Source organism: Protopterus annectens, chromosome 3.part0 (assembly GCF_019279795.1).
Source record: "Protopterus annectens isolate FY-2018-M chromosome 3.part0, PAN1.0, whole genome shotgun sequence".
NCBI lineage: Eukaryota > Metazoa > Chordata > Ceratodontiformes > Protopteridae > Protopterus > Protopterus annectens.
This window is the reverse complement of record NC_056731.1, coordinates 1,220,347,174-1,220,369,305: the sequence shown is the minus strand read 5'-3', so window position 1 is coordinate 1,220,369,305 and position 22,132 is coordinate 1,220,347,174. Positions and strand designations below refer to the sequence as shown.

The window sequence follows — 22,132 nt, the reverse complement described above, 5'->3', positions numbered from 1 at the left end:
AATAACAAAAGTACATTAATTAAAATAAATAAATAAATATATAAAATTCCGCCCTTTACTAGGCCAGTTGTATGGCGCCCTAGGCGATTGCCTAGTTCACCTATGCCTAAGGCCGGCCGTGCCCACTGTTCATAGTAAAACAAAATTGCCTTAGTTATTCACTCTCATCCTAGTCCCACTGTTCACAGTAAACCAGTCACCTAATATATCTCAGCAAACAGAATTCAAACTCACCTTACAAAATATGAACCTAAGAAGTCTTAAAAGTCTTTTGGCTTTTCCCGGTTAGGGATCACCACAGCGGAACTCCGGTCCGCTAATGATTGGCAGTGGATTTTTACGGTGCCGAGTTGCCAGCCCGACACCCAACCTTCAAAGAAGGCACACCCATTCACGCTTGCACCTACCTGCATGTCTTTAACGTCACTCGACCATGGGGAGGACATGCAGACTCCACACAGAAGGCACTCCAGCCGAGAATCGAACTGGTGAACCTCTTGCTGTGAGGCGACTATGCTAACCGCTGCACCACCGTGGCTCTATAAAATATGAACCTAAGAAGTGTGTTCAATAAAATCCATGACCTACATGCTTATCTTGCCACATACACACCTGAGGTAGTCATAGCTACTGAAACTTGGTTAAAAAAAAAGAAATAAAGGCTAATGAGATCACCCCCCCAGGATACAATATACTCATGCATGACAGACAAAACAAGTGTGCAGGTGGTGTAGCAATCATCTATAAAAATTCCATAGCCATTACCTTACTTCCACAGGAAATACCCAAATTTAACAATGCTGAACTACTAATAACACTCTTAAAAATCAAGTAGGAAGACTATATGTCTAACAGCAATTTATATACCACCAGGGAATAACGTTGATACTGCTGAAAGATCCTGTATTGGATATCTCAACAAATTAGCCATGAAACTATAATACTTGGAGACTTAAATGCAGACTGGCAACCCATAAATTCTACCACCACTGAATCCATAAACTTGTACAACTTCAGACAATTAATAACCATACCTACTGGAATCAATAAAACTTCAGGGAGACACTCAACATTAGAGTGGATTCTTACAAACAAACCACACAAACTGACAAAAGTAGGCTGCCTCTACGACAGTAAAAGTGACTATATACCAGCATATGTTATTAGAACTCACCATAACCTAGATAAACATATTATCGATAATCAAGTATGAAATACAACCAAGTTCAGCAAAGATATTTTCAATGAAACACTAAAAAAAGTTTAACTGGAATGTACTTGGAACAATGCCACTAGATACTGTTGTAGAACACTTGAATAAAATATTCTTACAGACCTTAAATAATCTAGCACCAGTACGTAATAACAGTAAAGTCCAAACCTGCACCATGGCTGACAAAGGAGAGAAAAAAAATCATGATAAAAAGAAATAAATCCTGGAAAAACTGGTATAAAAATAGAACTCAGAATGCTCTCCAGCAATTTAGACATCTTAGAAACCTTGCAAGACTCCATGTCAAACAGAATAAGCAAAAATACTGTACTAGCTTACAAGACAAACATATAAACAATCCAAAAAACTTTTTGGTCATTACTAAATAAACTACACCACCCTGGCAAGACCACTAGTCCCTCTCCAAAATCAGACAATACGACAGGCTATCCCCGCAGTTTAATTCCTGTTTTATACAATTAATATTATCTCTTAGACACTAACACGTGCTCCCCTTACTCTACCTCTATCCAACCAAAATCACCTTCAGCTCTTCAGTTTTTGTCCAATATCTACCTCATTTGTAAAGAAGTTGCTCCTTAAACTAAAAAAAAAAATACATGTAGCTGTAGATCTGCAGCCATTTTTAAGTAGTCTGCTGGTAGTTGAAGTTATAGCCTTCCTTGTGCTCATACTAATTAATAGGTCCAAAGCAGAAAGATGTGTCCCATCACTATGGGAAAAAGTCTGCATCATACCACTGCACAAAGTGGGCACATCAACAGAATTTAATAACAAACCAGTAGTGATTCTCTCCACCTCTCCAAAATATTAGAGAAATGCATCCATATGCAGCTGATGCAAGCATGTGTCCTCCGTGTTCTTAGACTTGTCAAAGGTATTTGATACTGTCTCGTCTTGTACCAGCAATTGCTCATTTACTCTCCTCAATAGGAGTTTCACAGTACTCCTTGTTGTCCCTTAGTTACCTATCTGGAAGGTAACAAGCCGTTAACCTACTCATCCTTTCAACCAGATACTACAGGTGTCCCTCAGGGCTCTATCCCGTGTCCTTTACTATTTAATATATTTATTAATGACCTCCACACCTCCACTTACCATGCTAGTTTAAGTATGCAGATGAGACAACTTTAATATGTGCAGCCTCAACAATAAGTAAACTCCAAGATATTACCCAGAATTCTTTATCCTCTGTAGAAACCTGGTTCAAAGAATCAAACCTCCTACTTATCCCCAATAAAACTAAGTTAATGCTTTTCGCCTCAAAAAGTTGTCAAAATCAAAAGCAATTTTTTACCATAAAGTCAGGAAATAAAAACTGCCATTGAAACTGTAACTCACAGTAAACTTCTAGGTGTTATAATAGATGACAGTCTCAAATATGACCCCTATATACTGCACACCATTAAATCTACAGACCAGAAACTAGGCTCCCTTTATAGGATCAATGAATTCCTTACAGATACTGCAAGAAAAACTATAGCCACCACATTCTTACTGCTGACCCTCTTATACACTGCTCCTATCCTAACAAAGATAAACAGTACTCAAAGAAAGAAACTTGCTTCCTGCTACAATAAAATAGCAAATTTGGCACCTGTCTCCCTCATAACACCCGCCATTGTTTTAACTTAAAGCAGTTAAACTGGCTTGAACTGGCTTGAACTGCACAAGTGTCTGACATATTCACAACTAACTACAGCACACAAACTCCTTCATCATCCAGAAAAATGCCCTGCACTACAGAACTTATTACTACACTACCGTCCAGCAGGGTACCTCAGTTCTAGTAAGAAATTCTTATTACTTGCAAATAATTCAAATAGTGTTGCAGGTGACTCACTCGACTCCCAATGTGTTGCTCCACTCTGAAATAGTATCCCCATGCAAATAAATTTTCAGACAAACTCGGTTGTTCTAAACCACTGCTTAAACAACATCCTAACCAGTCATGGTCCTGTACATGCTCATCACAGGGTTAACATTTTTTTACTGTACAATACTATCCAAATGCACTCCTTAAACATAGTATTCTCATCATTTTACTGAAGTGATAAAACAATTTTTATAAATAACTGCTGCCTGTCCAATTCACTAAGTTGCACGTGTGCTTTCTCTTTAGTAACTTTCACCTCTGTAAAATCTTAGAATGTATATGTATAAACGTAGCTACTGTTTGTGTATAAATGTAAATAGAAATGTTACTACTGTTTGTGTATAAATGTAACTACTCCGTGTTTTGGTGCTTTTCTCCGTAGGCCTCCACTGAAAATGGGTATTACCTTGTCTGATTTTCCCGGTAAACAGACAAATAAATACGTACACTAACTTGATACTTTCATTAAATTTCAAGGTGCTGCACCTACTTTGCCTTTGAAAGTGGAAACACAATCTAAATAGGTAATTTTGATATTTTTTCCTCGGAAAATTTTATGAGAATATATGAAATAATACTGTAAGTGCAGCTTTTTATTTACAGGGGGAAAAAAGGAGCAAAATCAGCCATCTCTTTGGGGATAACTTAAAAATATTCAGTGGTAAACTAATTAGTTCCTCTCAAATTATGTCAAGACTCAAATTCTCCATTTTGTAGGTAACATTCAATAGATTTATCTTTGTAAAGGCTCCATACTTTAGTTTGTCCCTTTTCCCTTTATACCTTGTGAGAGCCAGAACCATCTTCATTCTTGAGATGCTTAAGCTTCTCACAGACTGTAGCTGTCCGTCACTATAAGCACATTTGAATATCTTCACTTCACTCTGTAATGTCCTTGATCAGTTGTCCACCTATGGAGTTTTATTCACTTTGAGTTCATGTAATATGTTCTGTGTAATCATTTGCTTTTATGTACTCTTTCCTGTCTTAGTCTTCTTTTGTTCTTTATTTTTCTGTCTTCACTAAACTGTGCTGTTGATGGCATCTGTTGTGTTCCACCAAATCCTTATTCCTGTCTGTTTTACTGTCCTCTTTAACAGCATATCCTCCTTTCTTGCCTGTCATTAATGTTTAAAGACTCTTCTCTTGTTATCAGTAGACAGCCGATAACCTTATTTCCATTGTTTCCTTCTCTTGTCATTTATTATCATTTCTTTCTGAGTGATGGATAGGACAGCATCCAGTAGCTGCCTTAATTTCCCTTTATATTCTTGCCCAGTTTTTCTTTTCCTAATCAAAGATTTCAGCCACTGACTTAAACTTCCAAACTTCTGTCATGGTCAATGTTTTTTTTTTCCTGTTTGTTTATTTATGATGTGTATTTTATTTCAAAATATTACCCATATGTAAAATGCTTTTCTCCCAGATTTGTACTTCCTTTTTTGAGTGTCAGAATTCCTAAACCCAGAATTTCGAGACTGAAAAGAGTTCGTTTGGAGTAGTTCTTAACATAAATTGTGACTATGAGACTTCTAGGGATAAATCCTTTGTATGTAAGGGGCAGAGAAAAAGCTTTCTAGAGATGGTGTTCTGGGTTTGGTCTTGGATTTTCTTTCATATCAGAATTCTAACCCTCCTACCATATCTGTATTTCCTTTCAACTCATTTGCCACTACCATCTACTCGGCTCTTCCCTGATCTTTGCATACTGTTTAATTTTCCACCTCTTCATCCTCTTCTGCTAATATTTTTCTGTATCATTCTTTTCCCACCCTCCTCTCATTTTTATTTTGAATAGTATCATAGCTAAAACTTCTGTGAGTGTGAGAAGGCAGTAGTCTTGTGTCATATTTGAAATAAAAGCCAAACAAGTGAAATATTCTGATTGGATGAAGGTGCTGTTTTAAATCTGTACCACACTTGCACCAAAAACAAGGCCAAAGTGATAACCATCCCTGTGACACAGGAGACTAGACATGACTATGAAGTAGATATAATAGCTTCTGTTAGTGAGCAAAACACTGAAGAAACTGGTCTTTTCGAAAAGGGAATGGTGAGATGATGCCTACATGTATGTCTGAGGGGAGGATTGAATAGGAAATGTCCGAAGTGTGAACCATTTTTTGAATTTATGGTGGACATTGGGTAGCAGTAAAGAGGCTTATGGTTTCAGAAGTGCAGGGCTTATTGAGATAGTGTTACTCAGGAAGTGGAAGAGACACCCTAGCAGACGCTAGTTGCTGCCATAAGTTGGACATCAAAGTGGGCATGGGCACAGGGGAAACGGAGCTAAATTGTAAAACCCTCATCTTCCCAGCAGATGACTGCATTCCTGCTGCTCACCTCCTCACCCTAGATGAGCAAATGGGCTGAAGGCTCCTTACTTGTTGGTGAGTTGGTCATATGGGAGGGAGGCTTGATGGCTAAGGGGAATTGAAAACAAGGCTGTGTCGCAGCTTATTAAAAGAAACTGCCCAAGGAAGATAAAAAGCGGTAATTGGATACAAGATTGCACATAATTTATACAGTTTACAACCTGCTAATGTACATTCTCCATAAACTGACAGAAAAACATTTTTTTTCAGAAGACATAAAAAATTACAATACTTTCCAAGTATTGGTATATATGAGTTGTCAGTTAGGAATATATATGCATTCAACCGCACAGAAATTTAAGAAAATGTGAAACTACTCCTGAATACTTAATTGAAATAGGTGATATCCTGTTACTATTTAAATGTTATGATCTAAAAAGAAAAGCATATAGTGTATCTTTATCTTGTTTACTCAACACTAGAGGAAGTAAAAAGTGTTTCCTTTGACTTGTTTATTTTTACAAGTCCTTGCAATATTGACCGTTTATAATCAATATTAAAATGCTAGTTGAAATTACATTTTCAAAGATAAAGATTTACTTAAATTTTATGAGAAACAAACTTCTTCTGCACTAGATATATTATAATGTAGTTTGCAATGCTGTAATTTACTCTTCCGTTTTATCTGGGTTTAGCTGTTTAAGCTTAAAGCCAGCTTTTGTTGTTATATAGACATACCAGGTAAAAAGTTTACTACTAACTATTGAAATATGAACTGCTTTACCAAAATGTAACAATGCATCCCAATAAAACATATTGGTTGTTATTATAACCGTAGTAGTATTTGTTGTTATAAAAATAAACAAATGTACCCGCATCATTATTGCAATAAAAGTACAGTTTTGTACCTACCATAAATGTAGATGTTCGAGTGCTAATACAGCTGCAGTAATCACATATGGGTTCTCTGCCGTCAGGCGGTCCCTCGGTCGGCCGAATTCCAAAGTCTTGGTCCGGCGTCGGTTGTCGTCGCTTTCTCTTCTGACGTCAGTGAGGCCAGAGTATATAAGACACAGCCGACGCCATGTTCTCCAGTCTTTCTTGCCCCAGATGTCAGGTGCCCCCAAAAGGAAGGCAATACATAAATTATGCTTATAAGAATATACAAGCAATGCAAAATAATCCAAAATCAGTAGTTGCAGGCAAATAAACCATAGAAGGATAACCCAGTGAGGTTGTATGAAGAGGTAGTTAGGCCCCATGCCTTTACCAAGTGGGGAAGGAGGGAGGGAAACCTGTACTGCAGCTGTATTAGCACTCGAACATCTACATTTATGGTAGGTACAAAACTGTACTATGTTCATCGTGCATACAGCTGCAGTAATCACATATGGGTAGAGTCCCAAAGCTACGCACAGGGTGGTAGGTACTAAGAGGAACTGGGTTGAGCCAGAATGCCCTGCAAAACAGCAGTGGCAAAGCCTGCTCTTGTTCTGGAATATAAAGGCAGGTGGTAGTGTTTTGTGAAGGTATGTACAGAACTCCAAGTGGCTGCCTCCAAAATATCTTTGGTAGGAACCCCTCTGAGGAAGGCTGTAGAGGTAGCTGTGACCCTGGTGGAGTGTGATCTGATACCTGTAGGAACAGATTTCCCATGATAGGAATAACAAAACCGTATGCAGTGGCCTATCCACTTTGAAATAGTCTGCTTGGAAACTGGCTTCCCTTGAGCCCCTACAGCATAGGACACAGAGTTGTTCTGATTTCCTGAAGGACTTGGTTCTGTCCAAATAGTAACGTAGCTGCCTATGGATGTCTAAAGAATGTAGCAGCCTTTCCCCTTTGTTTTGAGGATTGGGATAAAAGGTAGGAAGGTGTATGGCTTGATTTAAAGCTACCCTGGATACCACTTTAGGCATAAATGATGGGTTGGTGCGAAGGAAACCCTGTCCTGATGAAAAATGAGAAAGGGCTGCACCGCCATGAGGGCCTGTAGCTCCGAAACTCTACGAGCTGAAGTGATAGCCAGAAGGAAGGCAGTTTTCCAGGACAAATATTGCAAATCTGTTGAGGCAGCTGGTTCAAAAGGAGGCAATGTTAATTTTTCTTGTATGTAATTAAGATCCCAAGCTGGTATTGGTTGTTTCCTTGGTGGTCTTATATTCTTAGCCCCTCTGAGGAACTGTCGTATGAGTGGGTGAGAAAATAAAGGTGGATCCGTGTTGAATTCTGCAGAAATGGCTGAGGCATGGATTTTATGGAAGAAAATGAAAGTCCACTGTTCAGTAGCTCAGCTAGATACTGTAATACCTGAGGCAAGTTCAGTTTACTAGGGTCCTGGCCTTTTTTCTCATTCCATGAGCAAAACCGCTTCCATTTTGCGGAGTAAGCTTTTCTAGTAGATGGCCTTCTGGCCTCCAAAATGACATCCTGCACCTCCTTGGAGAGCAGGGTCTGTTGTGGTGTTAAGGAATTTTCCATGCTGCGAGATTGAGTGTTTTCAGCTGATTGTGAAGAGTTTTGTAGCTGTGCTGAGTCAGCAGAAGAGGCATTAGAGGCAGGGACCAGGGAGGAGTATGTGTTAGGCTCCTCAGCAGTGGGTACCAGTGTTGCCTTGGCCAATCTGGAGCAATCAGTATCATCTTCGGTCTGTCTGCTCTTGCTTTCAAAAGTACCTTGGGCAGAAGAGGCAGAGGTGGGAATGCGTAAACTGTCCATGCTGTCCAACTGAATGAAAGGGCGTCCACTCTCCAGGCCTTTGGATGGAAGGTCCTCGAACAAAACTTTTCCAATTGGTGATTCCTGTGGGAGGCAAAAAGATCTATGTCTGGCCTCCCCCACACTTGGGTTATTTCTGTAAACACCTGAGGATGTAACTTCCATTCGTGTGGATCTGTCATATTTCTGCTTAATTTGTCTGCCAGCGTGTTTTCCAATCCTGGCAGGTACTGCACTTGAAGTTCGATTTGCCATTCCAGAGCCAAGTTCCAAAGAGTCATGGCTAGTCTGCACAAGGGGTATGAATGTGTTCCTCCTTGTTTGTTTATGTACCACATTACTGTGGTGTTGTCTGTTCTTATCAGTAATTGTCCTGGATGCAGGAAGTCCTTGAAAGCTGTAATTGCATTTATTACTGCTAGCATTTCTTTTTGATTGATGTGAAGGTGCTTTTCCTTTTGGGACCATTTGCCCTGGATGCACCTGTCCGTCATGTGTGCCCCCCAGGCGTAATCTGAGGCGTCTGTTGTGATAACTTGCTTTGCTTGAGGCTTGCAGAATGGAAGGCCTGTGTTTGCTTGACATGCTTGGGCCCACCATAGAAATTCCTTTTGCAAACATGGGATTATTGGTATTATTGTTTCCAAACTGTGACTGTGTTGAGACCATAGGTTTTTTAGGTACCATTGAAGTTTCCTCATATGCAGCTTTGCACATGGGATTAAAAGAATGCAAGATGCCATGAATCCCAGAGCCTGCAGGATTTTCCTTGCAGTAAGCCTGGTACTTTTTGCTAGTATTTTGAAGTACTGAGATAGTTGCCCTTGTTTTTCTGGCGTAAGATAGGCCATCTGGGTGTTTGTGTCCAAGTTGGCACCCAGGAAAGTTATTTTCTGAGATGGTGTTAGCCTTGATTTCTCTTTGTTGATTGTGTATCCCAGAGAATGCAATAACCGTGTCACATATGCCAGATGTTCCAGAAGTATGTGTTTGCTGTCCGCTTGGATCAGGCAGTCGTCCAAATAAGGGTAAATTTGTATCCCTTGAAGTCTGCAGTAGGCAATCACTGATGCCAGGCACTTTGTGAATACTCTGGGCAGTAGATAAGCCAAAGGGCAATGCAGAGAATTGATAGTGGATTGAACCTGCAAGAAATCTGAGGTATCTTCTGCAGCTTTGTCTGATTGGGACATGCAGGTATGCCTCCTTGAGGTCCAATGTTACCAGCCAAAACTCCTTGCCCAGCATGGGAAGAAGTTGCTGTAATGTGAGCATCTTGAATTTTGGTGCAGTAGAAATGTGTTTAGGATGGATAAGTCCAAAATGGGTCTCCAGTCGGTTCCTTTCCTTGGTACCAGAAAAAGTCTTGAATAAAAACCTTGACCTTGTTCGTGAGTAGGTACCTCTTGAATAGCTCTCATGCTTATGAGCTTTGAAATTTGTAGTTGTGCCTCTGCCCTTTGATTCTGTGGCAGGTTTGGCATGCCTCTCATTTTTGGAAGAGTGTGGAAATTAAATTTGTAGCCTCTGTTTATAATGTCCAGGATCCATTTGTCTGTTGTGACAATATGCCAATTGCTTGCAAATAATGCTAGCTTTCCTCCCAAAGGTGCTGCCAGCTGAGATGTGCTTGGCATGGAAATGAGGGAGTCATTGGGTTTGCTTCCTGTATTGTTGTGCACTGTCCTCGCCACCTCTTGGTGCTGGAGTTTGCCATTGTCGTCCTCTATATGATCCTTGTGATTGCCCTCTGCCCCTTGTGCGTCTGTATCTACCTCTTTGGGGCTTGTCAGTGGCTGGAAAGGACCAGTTTTTTGAAGGCCAATTCCTGCTAAAACGTGGTGGTTGGACCTGTAAAAAGACTTTGACAGTTTGCATAGATTTGGCTTTTTCTTCCATTTTCCGAAGTATCTCCTCAGCATTAGTACCAAACAGCACATCCTTTTGTAAAGGAGCATCTAGAAGTTTAGCTTTCACATGATCAGGCAAGTTTTGTTCTCTAAGCCAGGTGTGTCTGCGAATGACTGATCCTGTAGCAGCCGCTCTACTTGAAGCCTCTAGGGCATCATAACCACATTGTAAAGTGTGTTTACCCACTTGCTCTGCACTATGCATCATATCCTGTAACTCCTTTAAATCTGGTTGTTCAGGTTGAGACATTTTATTCCTTAATTGTGATAACAGAAACTGTTGATATTTAAGCATATGAAACTGACAATTTAAGGCCCTCATGGCTAGGGTGGCCGAGGTATATACCTTTTTTCCCCACCTTTCTAAAGATCTTGACTCCCTTTCTGCAGGAAGTGGATTCTTGGCAGTGGAGGCCTTCAATCCCTTGGGGCCTTGTGAAATGGTTTCAGGGTCAGCATTATGGCTTTTGAAGAGAAATTGGTGAGAGTTGGGTACTCTGTAATACCTATCAGGTTTGACTGGTGCAGGAGGTAGAGAATCTGGGTTAAGGCAAGCCTCCGAATAAACATCATCAAGTATGTCCAAAACAGGGGGTATCGCCAGAGGTCTGTGTTGAGGTAACAATAGAAATTCCCTAAGTCTTTTCTTGGAATCTGAAAAGTCTTGGCCTTCCCAATGGAAGTGTTCCCTCAAGGTGTGTAAGGTTTCCCCAAAGGAAAAATCCTCAGGAGGGGATACAGAAGGGATGGACTGCTCTGCATCCGAATCCTCAAAAGGGGAGTAAGAGTGTTCCTCTGCATCAGAATGTTCTGATAAAATGGATCCCTGATCAGAAGAGGGAGAATCTTCCTCCACTCTGGGTCTCTTGTCTGGAGGGGGTTGAGAACCTCTGATAAGAGTAATTAAATCCTCAGCCATTTTAAGCATCTGTTTGTTGGGCATGGGACCTGGAGATGGGCCCTGTGCAACAGGCCTCTTGGGATGCCTGGCTGCTTTGGATTTAGTAAAGGCCTTAATAGAAAAAGAAGATGAGGGTCTAAAGACACCATGGGTGGAGGTGGACCTGTCCACATTAGTAGGCTCAACATTAGCAAAGGCTTCGGTGGTTGTAGTCTGGGAAAGGGCCGAGGTCCCAGCGGTCTTGGGTACAGAGGACACCGCCAAAGGAGTGTCGTCGGTAGTTAGGGACTGCAAAGGCGTCTCGCTGAGAACCGGACCACGTGTAGCCTGTTTTGGCATGGTGTCAGCGGGGACCGCGGGCCTCGCGTGTCGGTCCTTTTCCTTGCGTTTTTTGGACAAAACGGTAGTCAGAGTGTCCGACATTTTATAATCAAAAGCTTTACCAAAATAGTGTTGGGCGAACTCCGCCCGACGCTTAATAGTGCGTTTATTGAAGGTAGCGCAAAAGCGACAGCCCGAGACGTCGTGGTCTGGGCCTAAACAAGGTATGCAGAGGGAATGGAAATCCTTATGCGGTATTTGCTTCCCACAAGAAATACAATTATTAACTTTTTCTGACATCGGTCTGAGGCAAGAAAAGTTTCCCCAACGGGGTACTTAGCTTTAATGAAGACTTCGGTTTCCAAAATTTTCGTAATTCAGGAGCTGGCCGACCGGCACTTGCGAACTGCTTCTGCTTCGGGCACCGCGCGGCAAAAAAGACTTGAGAACATGGCGTCGGCTGTGTCTTATATACTCTGGCCTCACTGACGTCAGAAGAGAAAGCGACGACAACCGATGCCGGACCAAGACTTTGGAATTCGGCCGACCGAGGGACCGCCTGACGGCAGAGAACCCATATGTGATTACTGCAGCTGTATGCACGATGAACATCTATGCTGAGATATGCACATTGGCTGTGTGCCACGCCATGCTGTGGGTGTATATACCATGTACACCCTGGCATGCATTATTGGTTACTTATGTTGGTGTGCCAATGACACAATATTGGAGCTTCTTGAAATTAGTAATTCATTAGTTATACATTTTTAGTCCTATCATCCTATGTAAAGCACTTGGTTCTTTGCCTGATCCTTCATTTACCTTTCTGTAGTCACATTTAAATCTTTTGCTGTTTGGTTATTTTCTTCTTATAGCATTTACTCACAGATGTTTGTCTCAATTCCATACTCCTCAATCTTTGCTGTAGACAGTGTGTGCACAGCTAGTAATTTAAGCTGTAAATGTTTTGTGTGTGGGTTTGTTCAGCACTGGACAATGATTACAGTTTTGTATCCCTAGTGTTGGCATGCTCTATATATGATTGAATTCTTCATATATAAAGCTATTGTTTGACAAGTTGTCTTAATCATGTTATTCTCAATCCTGCCATTTCCATCTGTATCTATAACTTTCAACTTTTAGTGATGCTGTGGTACAGTACCTTTCAAAAAATTTATGTAAAATATTATTCAGCACAACCTGCAAGGGCACCAATATAGTCAGAAGGAATGTACCAGAGTGTAAAGCTGTAAGACTTCTCTTTAAACCAACAAGTTGAGCACAGATTAATCAACAGACAGTGTGCTTTCATCCTGCTTGTGAATATCTCCTCTGTTGAAACTCAGATCATCTGCTATGGCTTTGAAGTCGTATTTGGTGAGAGGTTCTATTCAGAATAAATGTTCCCTTTAACTAGAAGTAGTGTACAGGGAGGAGGTAGGGGAGGCCAGTGTACGGTGCTAGAAAGATGAATGTCAGATCTCTAAAATCTGTACCCCTTTTGACAAGAAACGTCTCCAGGAATAGTAGTTTCTGCTGCTGTTCTCAGGTCCACGGCAGTTCCTGCTTTGTTTTTTGGTACCTTCCAAAAAATTCAAAATGTGGAACAGACTAATAATGTCAACCAAGAAACTCACAGAATAGTTAAATGTTCTATTCTGTATTTAAAAATGCTTTGTTAACAGAGAAATTGGCTCTGTATTGACTTTTACTTTAAAAATCTTAACACTGAATGTGTGACAGATCCTTTTGCCATGGAACAGATAATTATTAAGAATAAAAATAAAAGAAAAACTGTTCTTGAGAGGTATGCCAGTATCCATTCCTCCTAATTTGTTCCTCAAGCATGTCTCTGTAAGTATTCCAGTCAGCATCTCTGTTGGTAGCTCTGAAGAAAAATAGTTTATTTCTATCTTTTGCATAGTGTTTTCCCTTTTGAAGTGAAGGTATTCCGTCTAGATGGATGTTTAAGAACTGGGTTGGAATCCAGACAATCAAAGAGGGTTGGCAGACCTGCATTTTGTAGGTTGTACTGACTGGCTTCTACATTATTGACAGCTTTCCATCAAGACCTTTATACCATTGGTATGCTGTTATATTTTTGTTAATGTTTAATAGCTGTGAAAACTTTCTGTTATTGTAAGAATTAGAAAACTTTGTTTCTGTATAAAAGGAATAATGGGAAGTGTCACTTCTTCCTTCTGAGTAGTAAAACTAGCATGCATTTCCACCTGATGTTTTGCATATGGTACCACTTCAAGGTTGGCCATAACACAACATCCTGTAGTTACATGCTGTTAGGGAGACTGCAGTAAGTAAACTTTCTAATGCCATATTAGACATTTTCTTTTGCTAAAGTGTGGAGTTGATCGACTTCATATCATCTTTTTTTATTTACTTTAATAGTGTATTACAAAGAAAGGCTATTGCATTGTATATGATGAAACTGACAGCACAGTCTGTCATGCTTTACATTTAAAATGTTTACTTTTACTATTTCTGCAGGAAAAAAGAGGCCTACGAGAGATGAGAGTCCTAAACAACTTGCAGAACATGACTGTGGAAACAAATGAACTTATTCTTCCTAAATGTTTGAAAATCATGCAAGAGAACTTGTATGAAGCTTGGACTACTTGTAAGTATAAGGAAAAAACAGGGTTTTTATTCTCATTGATAGAGTACACTTTGATGTATCCTTTCTGCAGGATTCTTACTTCTTGGGCTAGCAACACAAATGTCAAGTTCTGTTTTGCAAACTTTTATGCTAACTGAATACATATATGTGTGTATATATATATATATATATATATATATATATGTGTGTGTGTGTGTATATATATATATATATATATATATATATATATATATATATATATATATATATATATATATATATATGTATATATATATATATATATATATATATATATATATATATATATATATATATATATACACATACACACACTTCAAAAATGTTGCCACTCTAATTATTTTACTTGAATATTGTTTATGTCTTCTAAACCCAGACAGACATCAACTTGTTCTAACTCAAATTTACAAAAATCCTTACAGAATACTTTTTGTTTGACCAGCACATTGTTTTTATCTTTATTCTTGATAGCTCTCTTATGTTCACTAATCCTTTTAGAAAACATTCTACTAGTTTTTCCTACATAAAAATATTCACATGAGAATAAGTAGCCAAATAAACTATTTTCATGATCTACAATTACGATAACCATCAGGAAAAATTTCCTATTTATTATGTTTCAAAATTAACAAAATTTACAATCTTCACATTTAAAAGTTCCTGAATGTGTGACAGATCCTTTTGCCATGGAACAGATAATTATTAAGAATAAAAATAAAAGAAAAACTGTTCTTTTTCAAAATGTTACCTGTGTGGCTCTCAAAAAAAAAAAAAAAAAGATTTCATTTTTTTCAGCTTTTTGTGACAGCACTTCGACCGTAAGTCCATGATGTTTCTTAAATTATCGTTATCTTGCACTATTTTATCTTGTACTATTTTCCAGTTGTCCAGTCGAGTTTTTGTAAATCTGAGTTTTTTTGTGCTAGAACTGCCTGGGGTTAGGAGATGTAAACAATATTCTGGAAGCAAGAGAATTAAAGTGGCAACTTTTTTTTTGGTCACAGATATTTATCCAGTACTGAAAGAAAAATTAAATATTAAGTGTGTTTATATTTTAAATATGTTTCATTTTTATGAAGGGACGAGATGTCATGTTGAGGAAGTGATGTCATTTTAGTAAAGTCATATGATAATTTTAAGTTATTTAAACATGAGTTAAAATGTGTTTGCTGTTCTGAAGAAGTTGTAATAGTAAAGAACGAAAGCACTAAATGTTATTTTGGTGTGCGGCAGTTTTCCTTTTTAAAGTGTTATTGTTGCAAGGTGTATATGTATATATGCATATCTATATCTATATCTCTGTATATATATATATATATATATATATATATATATATATATATATATATATATATATATATAAGTGTGTGTGTGTGTGTGTGTGTGTGTGTGTGTGTGTGTGTGTGTATATATATGATGTTATGGTTTGCAGCTTTTAGCCGGGTCTGGATGTTGTTTTGTTTAAGAAAAGGCTTCCATCTTGTAACCCTACCCCATAGCCCAAACATATGGAGAATACAGGAGATTGTTGTCACATGTAGTACACAACCAGTACTTGCCAGAAATTCCTGCAGTTCCTTCAGTGTTCTGTAGGTCTCTTGGCAGCCTCCCTGACCAGTTTTCATCTTGTCTTTTCATCAGTTTTGGTGGGACATCCAGTTCTTTGCAACGTCACTGTTGTCCCATATTTTCTCCACTTTTTGATTACTGTCTTCACTGTGTTCCATGGTATATCCAATGTTGTGGAATGTTTTTGTACCCTTCTCCTGAATGATACCTTTCAACAATTAGATTCCTTTGATGCTTTTTAAGCTCTCTGCGAACCATGGCGTTTGGTATAGCAGGCAACTGAGCAAATGTCAGGAAAATCCTACTAGGACAGCTGAACTTTATTTGGGGTTAATCAGAGTCTCTTTAATTGATGGCAGGTGTGTACCCAAGAAGACTGAATGCTGTAATTAAATCAAAAGGTGCTTCAACAAAGTATTAGTTTAAGGGTGTGCACACTTATGCAACCAGCTTATTGTACGCTTTTTATTTTTTTATATTTTTCCCCTAATAGATTTGTTTGTTTTTCAATTGAATTGTACAGGTTATAAGTCATATCAAAGGTGGGAAATGTTATGAAATGATTTATTGTGGTCTCATTTTTTTGTATCACTAAAACCTGGCATTATATATATATATATATATATATATATATATATATATATATATATATATATATATATATATATATATATATATATATATATATATATAGTGGGTGTGTGAGACACCCCACTACTTGACTAGGAATCAAGGAGCCTCAGTCCTCACCACTAGCACCAGTTGGGGATGTACACTGGGAGGATGAATAAATACATACACAGTATTTCTAGCTGCAACTCTCTGCATCAAGTGCAGTTTCCCTAAGAGCACCCGAAGACCACAGTCAGTCCGGCGCTTGTTTCTCCAGATCCCCAGTTAGACTCCCCATTGGCACAGCTATAGAGTTGAGATCTCAGCTGAGTGGCCAAGCCAATACCTCCAGCACCCTCTCTGTTCAACCAGTGCTTTGTGTCCTTGCTCAAGTAGCTGAAACGCACACACTTTGATGTTTTATTTATACGCACATACACACACCTGGGGAAGGCTGGCGCAGGTTTACTAGCTATGCCCCTTCTACCCATACTACAAGGTAGTTATTACTGCCACCAGAAACATTTTATCAGTCACTTTAAGGCCCTTAACAAAGGGTGTCCAATCTTACTGTGCCGTGTTACTCTTAACAGAGATGGTAATTTGACCAAGAGCAAGGCTATTAGGAGTGGCCTACTCAGTGTCACAAAATAAGTATGCAAGTATTCTCAGAACTTAAATGTGTCTCACAAATATCAGACACAATGAAAGGTTTAAATGTATTTAATAATAAATAATAAAAAAAAGAAAATACGCAGTATATATTCACAGTAACATCAGAGTTCAAAATCACAGGAAATATTTAAAACAACATTGCAGGACAGTCTCAAATAAAGAAACACATCAGAGTTGAGCTTTACTATATTCCTGACTGTAGCTAAGATAAATGACTGTACCCTAATCTCTTACTTCAGAGCAAGCAAGGCAGATGGTGTGAATGGGTCTTCCAGCTGATGCTGTCAGGTCAAAGACAAAATACAGAATACTCAGTCTCTCTCAGGGAGTTCTTAAATTAATTCCTCAAATATTACTGCTGGGATAGCTTGCAGAATTACATCATTTCTTGTCATTTGACTCTATTCCAGATGAAAAACAACCATTGATGCAGCTGGTAGCATTTACCTGTGAAAATACGTAGGCCTCAGATCTTTGGTAAATGGTGTAAGTCATAAAACAATAAAACACTTCCTAGACAATACTGAAAGCCTCTAGTTCTAGACATTGTGGCTGCACTGAAACTGAAAGATAACATCCTTTTATTACGTGGCCATAAAGTAATTTAATTTCAGCTATTTTTCTAAAGTTGATACAGACAGATACTAAGAGAAAAATGTATTTTGTTTCTACTTATGGTATATTTAGTTCACACTTGTTGATGTGGTAAAATATTATTGGCAATATCTGTTTAAATATGATGATTTAGCTAAAATTTTGTGTCCATGTATAGGTATATCATATAAAAGGGGTAGAAATCTTAGGGATATTTTAGTGCATAATAATTTTATTTCCCCTGTTGTTCATAGGTGTGTACTAGGCTAATGGCTGTGGAGCCTTTACAAGCCTAGCCCATAGGATTACCCTGGCATCGTGCCACCCAACCTTAGTTCCTAGTGTCTCTGTCGAGTAGAGCCACTGGAGTGATCCCCAGGTTGAATTTTCAATTTCCTATCCACTCACCAAGATTCTGAAATTAATATACATTTGGGCACTTATTCTTGTGGCCATTGTAATGTTTGTACATATATAGTTAGAACATATGATGTCATTAATGGATATGCATTTTTCCATCTAAAATATTTAACTGTGAAACAGAAGGTGTTGTTTATGCCTTGCAGTGCCCCTGTGGCCTTATCGGAGAAACTAAAAGGAAATTTAAATGTAGGCTGCAGGAGCATATTAGAAATATTACAAATAAGAAAGTACAGAGTCCTGTGGTTAAACTTTTTTTAGATTGTCATAATTCTAATACTGAGGGTTTAGGCTAGTATTTTAGAAAGGCTACCTGTAGGTTTTTATTCAGTGGGTGTATATAAAAGGAAGCTAATGTATAAGGAAAGTCTGTTTATTTTCAAGTTCAATACTCTGTCCCCTATATGACTGAATCTTGAATGTAATTAGAAGCTGCTGATTTCGATTAATTACTCTTAATTGAATTATTGATGTATGGTTTTGTATTTAAGAAGGTCTGTTGTTAGAAGTTCTTATGTACTCCATGAAGGCTTTTACCGAGGCGCTGGAGGTGTAATAAACTCTTTAGTCGATTTTTGGTCCTGGTTGTTGTATTTTTGCATTTCTGCATTTCATCTTCGAGTGTGGTTGTTTCTTTTTCTAAAGTTGGCCTCCTGTGTCTGCCTCCATTGTTAAAATATATACACTTAAACAGTTGCCATAGTGTATGTACATTTTTGTTCTTTTCCAGTAGGGTACACTGTGGTTACGTTTTTAAACAGCAGTTTGTAAAATATGTCTTCAGCACACGTCTGTACAAACCATCGATGACGATGCTTTTTTTGCGAAACCGATCTGTGATGGTTATGTTGGTTGGAGGTTGTTTCCACTAGTCACTGTTTGGTTACTGTTTTTTGAAATATTCAAGGAATTAAATGAATTGCACCTGAAACTTTGTGTGTTTTGTCTTTGATGTGTAACAACTCCAGAGCACTGCAGTGGTTCGTGCACCTGCTTTTGTCTTAATCTACACATATATCTTCCACCATAGGAGTTCCTTTTTCAGGCATGGAAGGAGAGGCGGTAGTGTTTCCAAGGGATGGGAATGCTGTTCCCAAATACTTTTCAGGAATCATTGGAGTTTCCTCATGTGTAACTTTACAAATGGGAACATGAGAATGCAAGATGCCATGTACCCCAGAATTCCCAGCAATTCTCTAGCAGTGATGAGCTGATTTGGAAGCCAATCAGTCAAATAACTTGCAAAAAATAAATAAATAAATAAATCTTGCCTTGGGGGGGGAGGAAGGTGCTCTTTTGAACTGAATGTATGAAGGCTTCCAGAAAGAGGATCTTTCTTTGAGGAATAGTCAGGGATTTTTGAGGATTTAAGATGAGACCTGCATTCTGAAAGCAGTGTACAGAAATCTGTAAGGCATACAGTGTCTTTTGAGGTGGATCTTCTCTGAATGAAACAATCTAAGTAGAGGTGAATATGAACCCCTAGTGTTCTGCAGTGTGCTATCAGAGGAGCTGACATTTTGTGAAAACTCTGGGAGCAGTTGATAGCCCTAATGATAAAGCACAGAACTGGAAGTGGGAACCTGCTGCTACAAATCGTAGGCACTTTCAGTGATTTTCTGCTTGGGACATGGAGGTAGGCTTCTTTTATGTCTAGAGTGACCATAGAGGCACCTTGGAAGATTATGGGCAGTAATGCTTAAAACTTAAGCATTTTGAATTTTCGGATGCTGAGGAACTTGTTTATTTCTTAGAGGTCTAAGAGTGGCCTCCAGGTGCCCTCTTTTCTTGGATCTAGAAATATCCTTGAGTAGAAGTCTTTTCCCTCTCATTCTGAAGGGACAGGCTGTATGGATTCTAGGTGAAGTAGCTTCCTAAGGATAGGTGGTAAGAGACTTTCTTGCCCTTTTAGTGGTTTTGGAACACCCAAAAAGATTGGTATTTCACTGAAATTAATATAGTACCCCTTCTCTGTGATGGTGAGGATATATTGGTCCCTGGTGATGAATTTTCATTGGTTTGGGAAGAAAGACAGTCTTCCTGCCAGAGGCTTGGAGGGGAGAGTGGGGAAGAACATAGTCACAGTTGTTCTCTATGCTAGGTAGGCTTTTAGAGCCCCCTGCTCTTTGTTATTGTTCTGGTTGCCATTTCCTAGATTGTCTTGGTCTTTTGCCATGGAAATGCCTCCCCTTTTATTGTCTAAGTGCCTAAAGGCCAGTGTTCCTACAGAAGCTTGGGGTTGGAGACAGGTAAAATTCTTTCACAATTTTAATTTGTTTTCCTTTTTTTATTCATTTTTTTTTCAAAACCTTGTTCAGCTAGAGGACCAAAAAGAAATTCCTTGTCTAATGCAGCATCCAGTAGTTTAGCCTTTACCTGGTCTTACAGGGCTGGGTCCTGAGCAGTATGTCTGCGGATGACAGAACCTGTAGCAGCTGCTATGCAAGAAGAGTCTAAGGCATCATTGTCACATTTTAGGGAGTGGCAGGAGACTTGTAAATCTTCTCTGCCTGTCTCCTGCATTTCCTTAGATGAGGTTCTTATATGCAGTAGAGGCTGCCTCAACTAGAATTTTTTCATGAAGAGATTAAAGGTACTTTAGCATATGTAACTGACAAAGTTCTCATTGGCAGGGGGCAGGTATAAGCTGTTTTCCAAATCTGTCTAATAATCTACTTTCTTTGTCATTAGGCAGAGAATGTCTTGTTGGTCCCTTAGGTACCCATGGTGTGAATTTAAATAGAGACTACAGAAGGGTCATCTTTAGGGTTTGTGTAGAGGTGCTTGTGAGATTCAAGCACTCTCTGTCTGGCTTCCTAGAAGGGAAGGGAGTGGATACAGAATCTGGGTGTATGTCACTGTCTTCAAGAACCTCATCCAGTACAATGTGTACAGGTGAAATAGCCAGTATTCTGAGTAAAGGCAACCTATCAGCTCCCTGTAGTGGGTGTGGCTTGAGAGAACTGCTTACATTCCCAAATGAAAGCCACTTTCATTCTAGGAGGGTTATCCCTGAAGGAAAGGTCCTAGGGTTGGGGGGAGATGGTTTCCTTTGAGTCTGAGTCTGGCTAAGTTTGAGTTGGCAGGTGGACAGACTAAGGCAATTCCTCCTTATCCTTAGAGCTAAAGGAATCTTCTTCTTCTAAATGATACACTACTTCCCTGCTCCCTTTAGATGGGGAGACCTCAGAGCTGCAAAAATGAGAGGGCTCTCTCTGTTTCATGAAGGTCATAAACTCCTGTGCTTTTTAAAGGAGGTCTCGGACTTCAGTCTGAGAATAAGTGGTCGAAGGTGGTGGCAAAGAAAAAGAAATGGTTCGCTTTGCTTTAGGTATCCGTTTTGAGGGGGTGACCAGAGGACACAGTTGTCATACTTCAGTTGTAGCTTTGGTAGTCGAGGAAGACCGGGAGTCTCCTTGGAGAATCCTGGAGCAGACATCAGAAGCTGAGGCCTGCAGAGTGAACCTCTGATCCGACAGACGTGTGCAGTGGTAGCATTTGTAGGTAGGCAGGAAACCATGGTGACCTCTGAGAGGGTCGTTTTAGGAGTTGCCAGACCTGGGGGCCGCAATGGCCCCTCAACTGTATCGTTGGTTGACTTGAGACCTATGGTTGAAGCTTTTTTTGGTAACATCAAGGTCCTTGGCCTTTTTCCGTTAACATTTTTTTTTGGAGTGATGCTAGCTAATGCTGGAGTTAGCAGAGGCTCTGTCATAGCAGTGGATTGATATACCACCAAAGAAGACAAAGAGGAGGACTCGATGCAGGTGGCTAGTACCTTGGTCATACATTTTAGAGTATTTGGTTGGAATTTTGCGCAGTCAGGACAGTTAGATATTGTGCCAAGGCACCAAGCAGAGCAGACAAAACAAAGGAAAAGTCTTTATGCTGGATTTGCTTCCCACACTTCAAGCAGTTGTTAACATTTGTTTAACATAAATTAGTACATAAATTTCTCCAAAGTGGTACTTTTCTGACTGAAAGAAGAAGCTTCTCTGGAAAAGAATTGGCCAACCAATGGGCTGTGAGCGTACCATGCAGATGTGAAGTACATCGGACTGCATGGCTAGAAAGAACTGAAGATTGCGCAGAGAGATGCTCTTTTTATACCCTGACATCCATATGCCAGTCTTCGGATGTCCGTCGGTTGGGGATGATTAAAAGACTCTGGAAATCAGGCCAGTCATGGACTTTTGCATAGTAGGAAGGTCCAAGAGTCAGTACTGCAATACTGACTATGAAGAAAATCTGTTGATGTGACCCAAACTCAGAAGTTCAGAGGTCTTTTAAGTCCCATGTTACCATAAAGCTTCCCTGGGGAATAAGAGATAATA

The 22,132-nt window shown here is 39.3% G+C and overlaps 1 protein-coding gene across 1 annotated transcript in view; it reads left to right on the top strand.

The window, feature by feature from the left end:
- Positions 1 to 22,132, top strand: part of BLOC1S5 (biogenesis of lysosomal organelles complex 1 subunit 5) — a 250,465-nt gene that overhangs the window by 37,625 nt on the left and 190,708 nt on the right. Inside the window, exon 3 of the mRNA XM_044065420.1 lies at positions 13,781 to 13,910. Within this exon, the coding sequence (XP_043921355.1) occupies positions 13,781 to 13,910 (130 nt within the window). The remainder of the gene's footprint in view (positions 1 to 13,780; positions 13,911 to 22,132) is intronic.